This window comes from Homalodisca vitripennis, chromosome 6 (assembly GCF_021130785.1).
Source record: "Homalodisca vitripennis isolate AUS2020 chromosome 6, UT_GWSS_2.1, whole genome shotgun sequence".
Classification (NCBI taxonomy): domain Eukaryota; kingdom Metazoa; phylum Arthropoda; class Insecta; order Hemiptera; family Cicadellidae; genus Homalodisca; species Homalodisca vitripennis.
Window position 1 is genome coordinate 64,645,228 of NC_060212.1, and position 16,534 is coordinate 64,661,761.

The window sequence follows — 16,534 nt, forward strand, 5'->3', positions numbered from 1 at the left end:
AGTATTTTGAAATTACATGTACTATTTTCCATACAATTTAGTATTGGGATTTAAACTTCATCACAGGTATTCAGCATAGACTTGGACAAAAGTCACACCTGTTTGATGAAATTTGTAAACACTCCTTGTAGTAATGTGCTTAATTTATGGCACTTTAACATTTGGTCAGTAGGAAGATGTAAGAGGAATGATGATTGAGTAGAATTCCCCTCCTCTTATATTTTAAGTCAACTTGTTTTCCAGTCTTCTTGTTCCATGAAAAGTGTTTATTGTATTATTTGATAGTAATACTAACGAAACACTGTTTTTATTTTAAGCAACACCTGGTTGAAGCAGTTGATAATTTCCTACATTGTCCGATTTCGGGCAAAGATTTTTCTTGGACATTTTTTTCTGTCTTATTTCCTATATAAGGTAAGGTTTCAAGGAGAATTTTCATTGGACAAATGTACTACAATATCATACAAACATGGTACGTACTCATAGTACATATATGGTACGTACTCGTGGTACGTATATGGTATATACATCACATATATGTTTTACTAACTGTTTACATATATGAATCTTAAATAATTCTGTGGTTGGGATTATAAAAAAATTGCAACACAAATGATTAATTACAACTATTTATTCAACATTCCTATTCTAAACACAGTAACATTAATTCTAGGTAATAAAACGAATTGTTCATTGTACCGTAACATATAAAAGTTAGCAAGCAACCCTCGTTGCGTCGACGATATCACAGAGATTGTTTGGCGCGTGACCAATGACAGATGAACACAGCTCGATGATTTGTTCAGATACACACATCCACAATCTAGTACACATCTATACATGATTGATTACCATACTACAGTGTACATACATGGTTATTTTTGATGAGATACAATAAATTATAATGTTCACTTGTACATATGACCTCATGTACACTTTAATGAAATAATATTTTTACTTGATAAACTGTAATCTAACAGAAGTTATCAAAATAAATATTACACTTAAAGATGAACATAATATGCTGTAATATGGAATAGTGAAAACAACATGGTAAAAACTATCTTTTGCTTTGAAAATTATCATTGAAGGACTTAGTTAACATTTTCTATGATAAGAACAGGTTGAAATTGGTCAAAACATCTCTGATCCAAAGAGAATACAAATGGGCCTCATACTATACTATGTAATATAAAAAAATTGGATTTGATTAATGTAAGCTAAATATATTTGGCCAAAACTATAAAAACGTAAATAAAAATTTTATTAGTATACGTAAATTGTATTCTTTATTTAGTGAGAAGCACATTGGCATAGTTATGATTACTAGGCAACCTCTGTATGGTTATTCATTTTTATTACATTTGAGGGTAGGTCTAAGACCAATGGCTCAAAAATTACATGTTCCAGTAGAACCAGATACAGATGGTATGTCAATAGAAATATTGAGGTGTGCTTATACCAAACCCTGCAGAAGCCACATAAGACTTTAATTCTCCAAAATTATGTCTCATGCCAACGTAATCTGATAAAAAAAATGAACAAACTGGTTTGCTCCTACATTTTTATATTATACTTTGAAATAGTGTTTGATTAGTAAGAATATATGTAAAGTGTTAGTCGACATTTCTGATTGCATTATTATAAACAATAATACTTTGATCGTAAGGGTATGTACTTAACTGCAGCCCTAAAATTTAAAACATCTGTGTTATTTGCTTGAATCTTACAAATAAAACATAAAGGTAACAATCTATTACTCACCATACACAACTATCACATTGATTAGTTAACAAAAGCATTATACTTGAAACAGTTTATATCATACTCACTGTTTGCCAAAGCCAGAAAGAGTCAGAGAGTCATTTAAAAATAATTTCAGATAAAAAGAGAACATAAACATGTTTGATCAACGTTGTTGAAACAAATAAAATTATTTATCTCGGAATAGGGTGTTAAATAAATAAAAAATGGAAGCACTAAAAATATTGAAAAGAAGCAGAAGGCTAGTGCACATATAAAATAACATTGTACAAAATACTACTAAAATATTTGGTTTCCTTCATATAATGACTGTGACTTGAATCATTTGACTATCAGAGTAATTCGATGAAGTCTGAGACTGGCGAGCTCAAACATGGGTCGCATCTTGTAGGTAACTACATCTTCGGTTCTTCAGTTCTGCTGTCCTTGACTTCCAGTTCAAGGCGTCACTCTGAGACCGGTCTGAAACACGGTCAGAGACTGTCATAAAAACATGTATGAATATTTCTTTCTACTTAATTGTGTGTGTATACAGGGTGTTCACAAACGGGTGTCACAAACTTTTGTGGCTGATAGTACTCATCCGTCAACGCATGTCACGTAGTGCCAAACATGTCACAGTTGAGAGGTATCAGGTTTGTTGTTCCTGGCTTAAGCAAGCGTATCTTTAAAGTGGTCGTGATCGCTTAGGTTGACGGATTTCGCTGAAAAAAATGCCTTTGGAATTGTAAAAATTTTAAAATAGTTGTTATTTTATAAAAGATTTGTGTAACCATTTTAAAACAGCTGATGCTTATCAAAAGACATAATCTTAGTTGGTCCCGGCTTGTGCAAGCACACCTATAAATTGATCGTGCGTTGATGGATTTGGTTACAGAAGGTACCATTGGAATTGTGATAAAAATGACTAAAAGTTGGTTACTTGTGAATTTTTTTATGCTTATACTGGATTTTTGTTATTTGACTTTAAAAAATGTTAAACACACGCCATTTTGTTAATATTAAAGAAAGAAAATAACACAATTATTTAAATAAATTTTCCACTTGTCTATTTGAACCTATATGCCAAATTTGGTTTCTTTAGCTTAAAAATTTGTTTTAGAGATAGTTAAAAAAAAAATACAAAATGGCGGCTAGCGGCTAAACAAGACTTTTCTCAACTTATATTTACATAACATTTTTTGTTTGAAATGATAAGAGCTATCAGCCACAGAAGTTTGGGACACACTTTTGTAAACGCCCTGTATACTTAAATAAAGTTTAAAATAAGAATGTAAACAACCACATATAGCTATTATTAAATTTTAAAATTAACAAAGTAAAAATTGACTTCAGACCTAATAAAATATGGGGAGAACAAGAGAAAGCATAATACTAAAGTTCTGGTGGGGTTGGAAAAGAACCCTCTATCTGATCAGTATTTAAATGAATGTCGTTCATTCGTAATCGGGATTGGCATAATATTGCTCTCCCCAGAGGTTAAGGAGAAATAAACATAACTTTTTCTCAAATAAATTGTAGCTTTCATTGTTGCTTCTTACAGAATGTAGACTCTATACCTGCCCAGGTAAAAGCTGGAAAATAACGATTGACACAAAATATTGAGATTTTGGCATTCTATGAAGCTCTACATTTCAAAACATTGTTAAGTATAAACTCAATTGATATAACCACCATCAGATTTTGTCTTTAAATGTTATTAACATTTGTTTAGTCACACCCTGTGAAATTTTAACATACAGTTTTGAAAATGGCCTCTGTTGCAAAATTAATAACAATATTCTTTTACAATCTATGAACACATGCAGTTAAAATTGACTCTCTCGATTTCTCTCTCCAAGTGGTCAAAAGTCCAGAGGCTTGCCTCACTATCATCCCTTGATGAATTCAACATAGTTGTATATTGTTTTACTTGGAAATTGGTTGAAATCACAGACTATAATCACGAAATAGCCAGAGAAAACTGTCACTCACCTCTATATTTGATCTGTGTGGAGTTAGCTGCTGGAGTTTTCGCTGGACTGAACAGATGTGTGCTACGGAATGACCCGACAGGAGTGAGCGCAGATCTGCTGCTGCAGTACGAAGCCGTTATAGAACCACCATTGAGTCTCTCATCAGTTTTACCTGTAATGCCATAACTCATTAAAGAAAATACATTTTATCATTATAATCAATACTACAACCTAAAAAATTGTTTTATAAAGCCTTTATAATTTCTTTAGTAATTCCCTTACTTGTCATTTTTGTAATTATTTTAACTTCTGGATGCTTTGTAACACTTACGTAAATTGTCAACAGTGTATAAAATAGTTTGTGCTGATACGGGTTATTAATATCTCATGCCGCCTTAACAAGTATCTGGTATGTGGTATTGGTTAGGCTAGTTATTTAACTTGTTTAGTTAACTAAGGATTCTTTAAAAAACCAATAAAGTTTTTTTATATTTAACAAAGATTTTCTGAGGTATAATGTCTTACAAAGGACTTATCTCACACAGTACATGCAACAGTAGAAACACGGTTTAGAAAAGAGGCGGTATGTGTGGCTACTTTATCATATCAAATCAGGATGGTAGAATTAGTGACGAAATAACTTTAACATTATTTCAGAGGTGGCTGAAACGCTCAGTGGTTTAATAGGAATAAAATATCCTCCAAAAACAAGAGCTTCTTCCACCAGGAAATTTGTCACTCAAAGTTGGCACTTCCGTTATGTGCCCCCTTGTGTGAAGTAATAGTGATTATGCAAAACAAGCACACAGCGAATAAAGCACACATATAGATATTTGCATTGAAAGTGCACAAGGATCAATGTAACAATTTAGGGTAGGAGTTATGTCACATAAAAATGAGTACTGAGCTGCTTGGAGGTGAGTCATCGTGCAATACCATAGCTCAGGTAGCTACACTCTTCACCATCCACCTTAGTACAGCCCACCCTTCAGGTGTGTCATCACGTAATACAATAGCATTTCCGATCTGTACTTCCGTGACCTCAGATCATGTCCCCGATTGTCCAACTTTTCGATGTTAGATCACAAAAAAGAGGGAAAGAGGGATCCGAACGGTACAGGTACCAATCAGATATACCCCTGGCTATCAGTGTAGAATTAGGTGGTGCCTTTGGTGCAACCCCACACTACACTTCTGACAGAAAAAACTCCCTCGAGATAGTACCCAAATTCAAGCTCAGATCATGTGAGCGCTCTGTGCATAATATTCCTTATTTCTAAGATCATAGGGGCTGGATTCCTTTGGTCCAAAAGTGTGCTTTTTTCGCAACAATATTTATGGCTCATGAGGAAAAAGGCAAAATATAGGAAACAATCCTTTTCCTATATAAAAACAATAATACTTTGATCGTAAGAGTATGTACTTAACTGTTATCTGTAACTAACACATCAATGCACATGTTGCTGTTTAATTAAAGTTCTTATTCATAGTTTATGTATATAATATCCCTAAAAAAACTGTGAAAAATCACATTCAGTGTGAACACATTTATAGTTTTTTAAAGTATAAGTTTAACCTGAGTACTTATTGATATACTGCAAAAATATTAGCATTTGACTTAACTGGGAACATTAGTATATAAAACTTTATGGTTTACTAAATAAACAAAATTTATAAGGTTGCTAAATTCTTTTCTCATGTTCGTACTCTTAGAGGGGTCTCTTTTGATTTTATAAACATTTTGTCATTAGAAAATGATGTAGATAAAACTTACAATAAATAACGAGGAAAGGAAGAAACTGTGTTACCTGTAGACATGAAGTAAACATCGTTGTTAAGTCTGTATGGGTAAGGCCGGCCGCGGAAGGTTGGTGGGACAGAGGGGGGTGGAGTATCCATTTGGGATGAACAACTGTTGATATCAATATCTGTCAACACTGTAACAAAAATACATTATAAATAAATTTAACAAATCTGGTTTGGAAGCAGCAGGGTATCTACTAACTGTTGAACAGGCAAAACAACAGCTTATGTATTATGTGTTAAATAATGTTATATTAAATATACACAGTTGTTTGTGACTCATACATTTTTTTATTACCTGTCAACAATTTCAAGAAAATATATATAGTTGTCTTCCCTATTTTATTGCAATGGTAATTTTATCCTAAAAATACAGTGTGTCCACAAAGTGATGTCACACTTTTAAATAATTATATTTACAAAAGTATAGACAGCACAAGAATGAGATTGACATAGGATTAAAGAGTACTTTAAACAGTCTTACGTCAGTTTATCTGAGCTCAAAATGGGCACCATGAATCGCCATCTAGACGTCAAAGTGAACTTTCATCTCTTCCAATACTTCGACCAGAATAATTGGGGTAACTGATTCAATCGCAGCTCTGATTCGTTGCTTAAAGTGTTCAATATTCAAACTTAAAACGGTGTACATTTCCACAAATTGAAAGGTAGCCTCATCACTAAAAACAATATAGTTAATAAAATGTTGATCCAGTACATTTTCAGAATAACAACAAACCTCATTCCTCTTATTTGTCATCAGGCTTCACAGCATGCAATATTTAAGGTATATATCAATTATATTATTTTTAATATTTTTTTCAAAACTTTGTAAACCATGTTTCTGCACAGACGTTTTGGACTTATAACAAAACTTTTTTGAATGTTTTGGACGGTTTATCTCCTGTTTTTACCAACCTATCTGTGTTTTGTCCAATAAACTGCCTGTTTCCTTAAACTTCTTATCCCATTGATGAATGCTGCGTCTGTCAATGAGTCTTTTTTGAAACACTAAACAATACTCAAAGTGTAATGAAATCACAGAATAAAGCTTTCCTAGCTACAAAATACACTACAATTTTATTTGCACTGTTGCAATGATGATTGTTTTCGTAAAAATGTTAGCCACACATTACTAGATGACAGCAATGGGTAACTAAACTAATGAAAACAGAACTTTATAAACAGTTGTTTTAATTTAAATCTGTTTAATAGACTGGCAACCAATAATAGAATGTCTATAAACAATTAAAAGTTTGACATGGCTTTGTAAACACACTGTACATACAGGGTGTCTTGTAAGTGAAGGATCAAATGTTGAAAGGTGATCTGGGATGGAATTTCTAACAAGAAAACCTCTGTATGTGGTTATCCAATTATTGATAGTTTCATACTTATTGGAATATTTTACCAAAATTAAGCCATGAAAATGTTTGCTAATCATAAATAAAATACCTCTCATGCTAGTACACTAAAAATTTTCAAGAATATAGTAGTCTAATATATATATATAAAGCTATTTTAATATATTGTTACATGAAATTGCTTTAAAATTGCATCACATAATCAATAATAATTATCCACTTATATTTGATTGAACCACACGTTAAAACAGCTCTGTAATAAAATGACCCATCATCATAAAACCTCCCATATTCAATACAGAAGAAACAAAATTAAAATCTAAAATGTTATAACCATGTTGATAGTATGAATGTATATGTTGGTACAAAACAGAGCAATTAGATTATTCAATAAGGACCAGTTCAATTCCTCCAACAACTTAATTACTTGTTAGTATAGAATATTGATGTGAAAATAGGGCCTGATAACATATTAAAATTATGAACAATAATGTTAACAACTGATAATTTATAAATAAAATAATTAATCGTACAGACAAATATTGTAATGATTATATTTTCGCTACTTGTGTATAAATTGTTTGTTAATTTATGATTAAAAATTGGGTTTCAGAATTCAATTTATGTATACAATTAAAATAAGATATAAATAAATGTAGTATAATTTTATAAGTGTGCACATTACGAACAAGTAGGTCTACTATATATTATTTAAATTTTAAAATATATATTGAGTGAAATTAAGAATTATTTCTCGAAAAGGACAATAAAACAAAATTTTTATTACATATATGAGGATTGTCATGCTCTAAGACAAGTTCTTTAAACAGAAAAATTTTAAAAGTTAAATAACTATGCTGTTTTAAGTGTGCCTATGACTTTTATAAATACAGCATTTGTCCTTAAATTAATTTAAAATAATATATCTTGTTAATAACAGATATTATCAAATATTATGAATTTAAATTTTTAGTAATTTAATAATATTATAATACAGTAATACGAAGGTTAAATTGAAAATATTACCACATATCTCCAATGTAAATTACATTAAAAATCTCATTTTGAGTAAAGAGGAATTAGCCAGCCAGTGATTGCCGATTGGCTTTACAATGACAGTAGCTCTGAGCCTGCACAGTGCTGCTACCTCTTGGTTTACCTTCAAACTAAATCATTCTCTTGCTGTAAACAGATCGTGGCAAAACTGCTGTTCTGTTCCGACAGAAAGTAATGTTTCATTTTAGAGAGTAAATTCATTCCTTAATCCCAAATGTTTTTTTTATATATATATATAATATGACAAGTTTTACTTGTGCAGTATGTACACCAAATGAACAGTTTTGTATATTAAAATTTATGCTCAGACTTTATTTGATTCATTCACTAGTTTCTAGCATTCACAGGAGTTAAAAGGACTGTTTTAAGCCAGTTTATATATAGTTTTATTATTTTATAATTCTATGTACTGTAATTTCTGTAAAACGCAGAGAATATACCATCCCCATAGAGAATATACCATCACCGTAAAACATTTTCTGAAAAATCTAATCACCTCTTAGGCATTGTGAAAATCATAACGAACTATATTAATGGTCAAAGTGAGAGAAAGTTCCAGAATTTGAACTTACATGATAATCGCTGTTCTAGTGGTGTTCCTTGAGCTCTCCTCCAAATCTCCTCCCGCTGTTGACCCTCCAGATCAGGAACCGAGTCAGACAACAGGTTTAGATGTCCTTCCTTATTCAGCGTACCTGGAACAAGGATTCTACTTACTACACGTGCCAGGATTACACAATTAAATTCCGAGGATAAAATTGAATGCTATATTTGCTTTTTAGACTACATAATACAGACTAAAAGGCCATAAAAGAAACTAAAAGGCTACTTCAGAGGATAGCTTTTTGGAGAAATTGTGACTTTTACTCTATCATTGTACTCTTGCTGCCTAAATGAAAGACAATAGGCCTCTATAACATATTAGGTTAATCAGAGTTAGAAAAGTCACTTTTACAGCTTTTATTAAACTTTAAAAGACTTATCTTCATGAAAATTTATATTTCTTTTTTAAATAAAGCATTTACTTTAAAAACAATTTTATCCATTCCATTTTCTTGAACATTCGGTGCAACCTTTTGAACTTTTTGAATCAACTCTTTTGTTCTTGCATTTTTGTACTTTTATTGAACTAGTGTAAGTAAGCTACTTGTACTCCCCCCCCCCCAAAGTAAGTTGGGGATTTAAACACTGTCTGTGGATTTTCTAAAAAGTAGACATTAAAAAACATTCTAGAAACATTTGGTCAAAATTGACAACCTCATAAAAGCGGAATTATGGTTCTCCCTACCCAAAGGAGGGCAGTCACAGGATAATATGTAATTGTAATTTTTGCTATTGGGCATAGCAAGCAACACCTCTACAGAATTTTGAAGTTATATAATGGAAAATGGACTAACCCTCAGAGCCTGGAGTCTATATATTCTTTGATAGTTGAATTAGTAGAATTACCTATAAATCTCTTCTGATTAAATTTACTCCCTTCTATAAATCCTGCACCAGTTTAGATTTAAATAGATTTTCTCTGTATTTTTTCACATTCAATTTGGAAGAATCACCTAAAACTCTCCAATTTATGCTAGAGTAAGTTTGTTCACTTCGGACTGAAAAACTGCACAGGTTTGTATTTAACTGGAATAGAATTGTATTGCACTTAAATTTGAGTAGAAAGACACACACACTTTAACGCACTAATTGTGACAAATGAAAATGGCTACAAATACTGTCCGCTAATAATGGTCACTAGAAACTTCAAACATTCCCGTAGCAAAGTTGTAAATATATTTTCCTAAACCACCTTCATTAATGACATCTGTGTCTGTAGTAGTAGTCTAGATTATAGTACAGTTACAGTACAAAACCTTCTGTAGTTTTTAATATCAACACACCTGTCTAACCTTTTTTCAACAAGTCCAAAATATAACATCTTTAGAACAGTAGTCTTAAATTATTTTATATAATTTTAAAGATATACTATATAAGTTATGACTGTACAATCAACTTGGCAGATAAAGCATATATAACCTATGAGTAGATCTACTAAATGTAATGGTTACTAGATCACATTAACCAAACAATTGACACTGGGAGTTGACTGTTGGTGGGGTGGGGAAGCGGGAGATAAATGACCAGATGAAGGAATTGCTATTTTGAGCTGAATCCGACAATTTGTAGAACAACGGACAGCCTGTGACCATTGACTACGCTGTGGGCCGAGATAATTGCACTCAGCCCACATTTCATGTCGTGGCTACATGGTTCAGCTCGGTCCCTGGCACTGCTCCAAGGTATTTCTATTCGGAATTCACTGCAATATTCGGTGCAGTGCAAGTGCCATCATTAGATCATCCATAGAGGAACAAATATTTGTTTCAAGTGCTATCATTAGATCACCCATAGAGGAACAAATATTTGTTTCAAATCATTGGTGAGAGAAATATTTCAGATTATGTAATCTTGAAGATATTAATTCTTGTAATTATTTTGGGTTGAAAAAAAAAACAACAATTAATTTATTTTTAGCATTAATTTATGACAAATTTACAGTGATAGTATTAAAAACAATTTCCCCCATAGAGCATTAACTTTTATGACAAAACTGTTAGGAATACCATCTTAGAAAATGCCTATTTTTTTAAAAACTAATTTAGCTGTTACACATAAAAAGGAATTGGTTTATTACTAAATTATCGTTATTTTCTTAAAACAATAATTCCGAGATCTTTTCCGAAGATGAGGTTTTATGGTGTGATTAGACACATTTTGTTTGCATTGTGTTTCTAATGGGACGCTAACTGACAACAAATGAAATAAAATTTACGAAAAGGCTATATTTGAGGATCAATGACTAAAAATATTTTTGTTTTTAAGTAAAAATCAAAATACACGCCCATTTTGAACTTAACATTTCTAGGTAGGTTGGCCAACTTAATTTAGTGTCGGATGGGTTGAAATTCGATTGTTTTGGACATAATTTTTAACAAAAATTAAATTATTCTTACAATAAAATGTAAAAACGACCTGTAGTTAGTTACTATTAGCAAGTATAAGTCAATTGTAAACAACTAGCTAGAATAAATATTCACGTATAAATAATCCTGGACATAAACACAAAATTAAACTTTTATTTCCTAAAAAAACTGTAATTGTTATAATAAATTTAATAATTTTGTTGTTTTTGAAAAAATTATCCTTTACTAGGTTGAAAAGAAGATAGTACGAGATTATTATAGTCAGTTATTCAGTACAGGTAGTTCCGGCTCGCTCGCTGTTTCCGGGCGAATCTGAGGGTTGGCTCATCAATGTTGCAGGCCCATTGACCCCACTACCTGGACAAGATGAGGCGAGGCAGGGAGAGGACCCATCTTTGTTCCTGACGTGCTTTGATCTGTCTGTGTTCGTCTTATTGCCGCCTCGTGCCGAACCACAAGCATCTAACTGCAATTAAACTTCACCCTTCGGTCTGTGCACGTCTTGGACTGAACGTGTATTCGTGTGAGAGTGTGACACACAATCATGCAAATCTGACTAAAACAATTCAATCACATCGCACTATTTACCTAATAATAGTTGCCATCGTGTTATAATGATATGTTCGATCGTAAATGTAAATTTGAACACTACCTACTTGACCGAAGGGCTTCAAATGTTTTTTAAACTAATCTGTATATTAGGTAGCCTACTTTATTTAACGAACCCACAGCTTTGCTATTGGAATACTCCATGTCACTCCAACGCACTTAATTTACCTCACCATTTTAGATTTTGCTAAAATCTGGTACACTCATAGTGAGTACTGAGACTAAGAAAATACCGAATTTAAATGTTATATCATACCATTTCCGAAATACAGCTATTTAGAGGTTTTAACTCTTAAGTGACCTAGAAATGACAGATGTGTGTACATTTGCAGCATGATTTATGCTCTTTCAAAAGTTCTTAGAGCAATTAAAAGAAACGTCTGTTCATATGTTTATGTTAATTTTTGGAAACTTTACGTAGTCGTATTTCTGAAACTGCATGAGATGAAAACTTAAAATTTGGCATTGTTTTAGTATCAGTCCTCACTATGAGTACATAAAATTCGAGAAAAATCTAAAATGGCGAGGTAAAATTTGTATTTGAAGGGTGTCGATTTGCCACGGAATGATCAAATCGAATTGGCTTGTAAAAATAAAAACAACTTTATTTATTTAAAAAAAACCGCAAATGAATAATTTTGGAAGGTGAAAATACTTCAAATATCTTCAAAACAAAAACATGCCAAACTCATAGTCTATGACAAAATTTAAACTGTATTGTTCGTTCCTTGTTTTAAAATGAAGACTTGCCATTTTTAAATAAATTTTATTTTTGGTAAAACTAACCAATATTTATATTTATTATTTTGTAATAAAATAGTTTTAAACACAAATAATAAATGAAATTGACCCTTAAAGAACTATCTTGTACAATTCACTTTCCCAACCAATTCCGAATTCTGACCAGCTGTAAAGGACCGTGTACAGAATAAGAGAAGATACATCCCCGTCAATAGGAACACACAGCAATAGGCAGGAGGGAGTATATGGAGCTGCCCGAGGGGACAAGAAAAGAGAAGGAAATGAATGCCCGGGGAGAGCCAAGTTCCTGTTGGGACAAGATGAACTCTTTCTTCGGATTTTTATCCACCCTCCCTTCTTACAGTAGTACGCTATCTTGGCATTCAATGTCGCTCCTTTCGGCTGTAAAGTATAGATAGGCCTGTTTGGCATGGCAGCAGGTTGGTCAATAATACGAGTACATCTCCCAAATCTTGCCAAACAATCAACAATGGCTGATCACTCTGTTTATATAAGGTTCATGTTAAGTGTTGTAAAACAGAATTCTATTCCAACATCCGCCTGTTTACAGCAAAACAGTGCACTGAAATACACTGTACCAGGGGCGTATCGAGATTTCCATTTTGGGGGCGATAACAGTTTGCCTGCATCATAAAATTATTTGTAACTTATTCTAAATATTGTTGGTATTTTTTATAATAAATATAAATTATACAATTAAACCATTATTTGCAATTAAAATAATGCATAGCCGTGAATTATCAAGTATTTATAATCTAGTTAAATTTCACGATTCAGCCCCTATTGAAGAGCAGTACTTTTACTGAATTCTACATAATATTTCTACCCTACGTCATACATAAGTCTTACCCGTCCAATCCCCACTTTTTAGTTACATCGAATAAAAGTATTTAATTGCTATTTGAAGAAAAGTAATGACCTCGTAAATGTTGTTCATAAAAGCTTTGCTATCTTAAACAGAGAGGTTGAAGCAACTGAAACATGAAGAATAAGATAACTTTTTAACGACACTGTTAAACTCATTACAAGAACAAAACCGACCAAACTTTATTCAGCATTTTATTCTTTAAAGACAAGTGGGTCAAATTGAACATATTGTCAATGTTTTTTTAGGTTTCTATAATTAAGATTTTATTTTGATGTACCATGGCGGATCATTTAAGTTTAAGCCCCATACGTCGCATTTTGAGAAGGTGTTCTGTATCATTTTGAAGATCTATTCCCCAGGCGAATTAAAAAGTCCTCCTTAAAGGTAAAGGTGATACAAGGAAAAAAGAGTACGCAGTTTAATTCTCCATAGGAGGTTAGCACGTTATCTTAAGTGATTAATAGATAGTATGGTTGAAAGACGTATAGAGAAGGAGGGCGTAACTAAATATTCTGAACTGAATCTCAAGACAATTCAGTACTTTAGCTAGTTCTTTATAATGAGGGGCTTTTTCAGGATTTATTTTGAGGAATTCAACCTATACGTATCTCAAAGTATCAGGAGAACTAATATTTCTTCTTGTCTCCTGTGGCATTGTTCAAAGAAATGAAAGCCAAAAGCACAACCTCCTCAGTTGCCTCTCTAATAGGTAGGCTCTGTATCAGTTTATAATAAGCTGACCCCATATAATTGTACAATTTGAATGCTAAGTTGGTTCAAATAAGAGGCCGAGCACAAATAAGACATTTAAATATATTGGTTTGGTCACTCTGAAAGTTTTTGTATTTCTCTGGCTCTCAAGTGTCAGGTTTACAAGACAACACCAGTAGTTGCATTCAAAAATTTACTGCTGGCAAATTGGCAAGTTGAGTTCTGAAACGGATTTAAATAAATTCTTGTTCCAATAAAGACCAAATGTCAAACAGAAAGCTTGCGACTGCGATCAATATGCAGATATCCCTCGTAATTATTTTGTACATCCCGCAATACCTGGTATACTGATAATGCGGTTCAGTTGGGATTGAAGTCAAGAACATTCTTCAACAGATCGGCAGAGGCGAGGTTTTATAGCTCTTGGGGGCGTATTCCTGTGGATGAAGGTATGCTTCTCAAGTGAATGGTGAAAGGAACATAGACATACAACACCCATATGTTGTTACTAGTTTGTAGTCCTTTTCTAAGCAATATACTATACTTTATTGGCTGAGCTTAAGCGAAGGCTGGAAACTGTCTGTCCGTCTGTCCCCACGAGCTGTGTCTCAAGAATGAACCAACCTATAGACTATAAAGTTAGCATGAAAGTTCATTTCTGCATAGACATGAATGAGTTGTATGATGGTGCATGTCCAAACATGGGATTTGTCTAAGCTCCATTGAAGCCTCTTCACTTAAGAAGCTTGCACAATTTCTCTTTTCTCTACCGGGGGATGTAAACATTTCTCTTTTCTGTACGAACGTATGTCCGTCCGAAGGAATTTTAAGAATGAAATGAGTTATAAACTTGAAATTTTGAATGCAATCTCAGCGAAGTATGTTACACCACCTTGCAAAGTACTTAATGTCAATGTCATAATTTGAGTTTATTTGATAGGCTATCTACTCGTATAATACAATTAAAAGGTTAATCTATTGGTGAATGTTTAAGTTAGACGTGGTATAATTTATACTATTGAACTTGGTTCTTAGGTTTTAGGTCTGATATCTTAAGACTTCCGGTTTACACCGGAAACATAGCTTACACAATTAGAAATAGTTTGGTTTCGCTATGGAGAGCCTTTCAGTAAACATAAATTAAGCCGAAACTAATGTATCTATTATTATTATTATTATTATTAGAGTTGTAATAATAAATAATAATATTTAAATGTTAATCAGAGTGGACCTGTTAGCCCTGCATTTGCTTTCGTAGTATTTTTAATTTCTTTATTATTTCTCGTTTTCGAGACCAGGGACCCCTCCAGCGGTTACAGCCCTGGGGTAAGGTGTTACATCCGTGGTCGAGTGTTCGACAGTCAACACCCTATCTTGCACCGCCACGGGACCATGACTGTCTTGCGTCAGAGTTCAAGGCGAGCCTACCCCTTCCGCTCCCCACCACCTCACCGCATTGTGCTGCTGCCGGTAACCGCCGAGATCCTGTTCCTATCAGGCTACAATCTGAGGCAGCCACCGCCTGGTAGATAAGTAGCGGCTTCTGCATGCACAATATGATAATAGCAGCGTTCCTTGCTCACACTAGCGCCGTACCAGTTAGTTCACGAGATATTGTTCGGATAAACAAGCAGACGTTCTTATCCTGTACAAAAAAAGGTCTTCATAGATTTGGCTTTTGTGCAAGGATAGATGGGAAGGTGTAGATGGCGACCTACCCTTGTGAAAAGCTAACTCAGTTTAAATTGATAAATATACTTTTAACCAACAATGTCATGTCTGTTTTATAGTAATTCACACATGACATTTCTTGAGAACACATATTTTAGTATTTTTTTTTAGTACGTGGATTATTTTCTTCTTCTATTATTTATGTAGGCTACTGGTTGTTTCTGCTGTTACGCTACTACGCCTTCACGCCTTCATTGTTTGGTGACAACAGTTTCTTACAGTTTGAGTGGCATACTTTTGATTACGTTTTAAATGTGTTATTTCCTAAACATTCTTCTAGTAATGTAATTAAGATATCATGTTAATACACTTTATTATGATTATTATTGTCAGTGCACATAAATGCAGCTGGTTTAAGATTTACTATACTTTATAAATGAGAGGACTATTAATCTAGTATTTTAAATTTGTAGAATGTCCTTTATTTCTTAGTTTTGTAAGCTAAAACCATTACTAGATACAATTCTGTAAAATAGTTGAGATATTGAAAATAAAGAAATAAACATAGATTTTACCTCCTTCATTTTTCCTTTGTAAAGTATACAAGTTGTTTGTATATAAAATATTTATACTTAAAATTTTATTATACATTTGTGGCACAAGTTTTATCGAGAGTCGTGAAAATATAAAGTGCATTTATCAAGCATAACAGCAAAAACAAATTGATAAAATCCTTAAGAAGGAATAAAGCAAGTAAAATCAGGGGCCTTCAGTTTCAATTCTTTTGAAATCCGTTTGAGAGTAACATCTGAATTTGAGAGTATTTTTAGTTCAAGCTTTTTTTTCAAGGCATAACAGAGAATCTCGACTGCATTTCAGCAACAAAAATAAATGACAATAGCAAAAACAATGCATGGGATGAAATAAAACTGAAAATCCATACTTTTCCTGATAATTATCATCACATAAAACTATGTTAATCACAATAATGTACCTAATTAG

General features: G+C 32.8%; 1 protein-coding gene across 4 annotated transcripts in view; it reads right to left on the minus strand.

Annotated features, from left to right (window-relative positions):
• Positions 1 to 613: 613 nt before the first annotated feature.
• LOC124364401 overlaps positions 614 to 16,534 on the minus strand; it is a 175,240-nt gene continuing 159,319 nt past the window's right edge. For 3 of the 4 annotated variants that reach the window (XM_046819846.1, XM_046819848.1, XM_046819849.1), the window contains exons 5-8: positions 8,515 to 8,637; positions 5,528 to 5,656; positions 3,739 to 3,891; positions 614 to 2,226 (exon numbers count right to left, since the gene is read on the minus strand). In XM_046819846.1, the coding sequence (XP_046675802.1) occupies positions 2,132 to 2,226; positions 3,739 to 3,891; positions 5,528 to 5,656; positions 8,515 to 8,637 (500 nt within the window). In that variant the 3' untranslated portion in view covers positions 614 to 2,131. The remainder of the gene's footprint in view (positions 2,227 to 3,738; positions 3,892 to 5,527; positions 5,657 to 8,514; positions 8,638 to 16,534) is intronic. The other variant, XM_046819847.1, reaches the window with a different exon arrangement.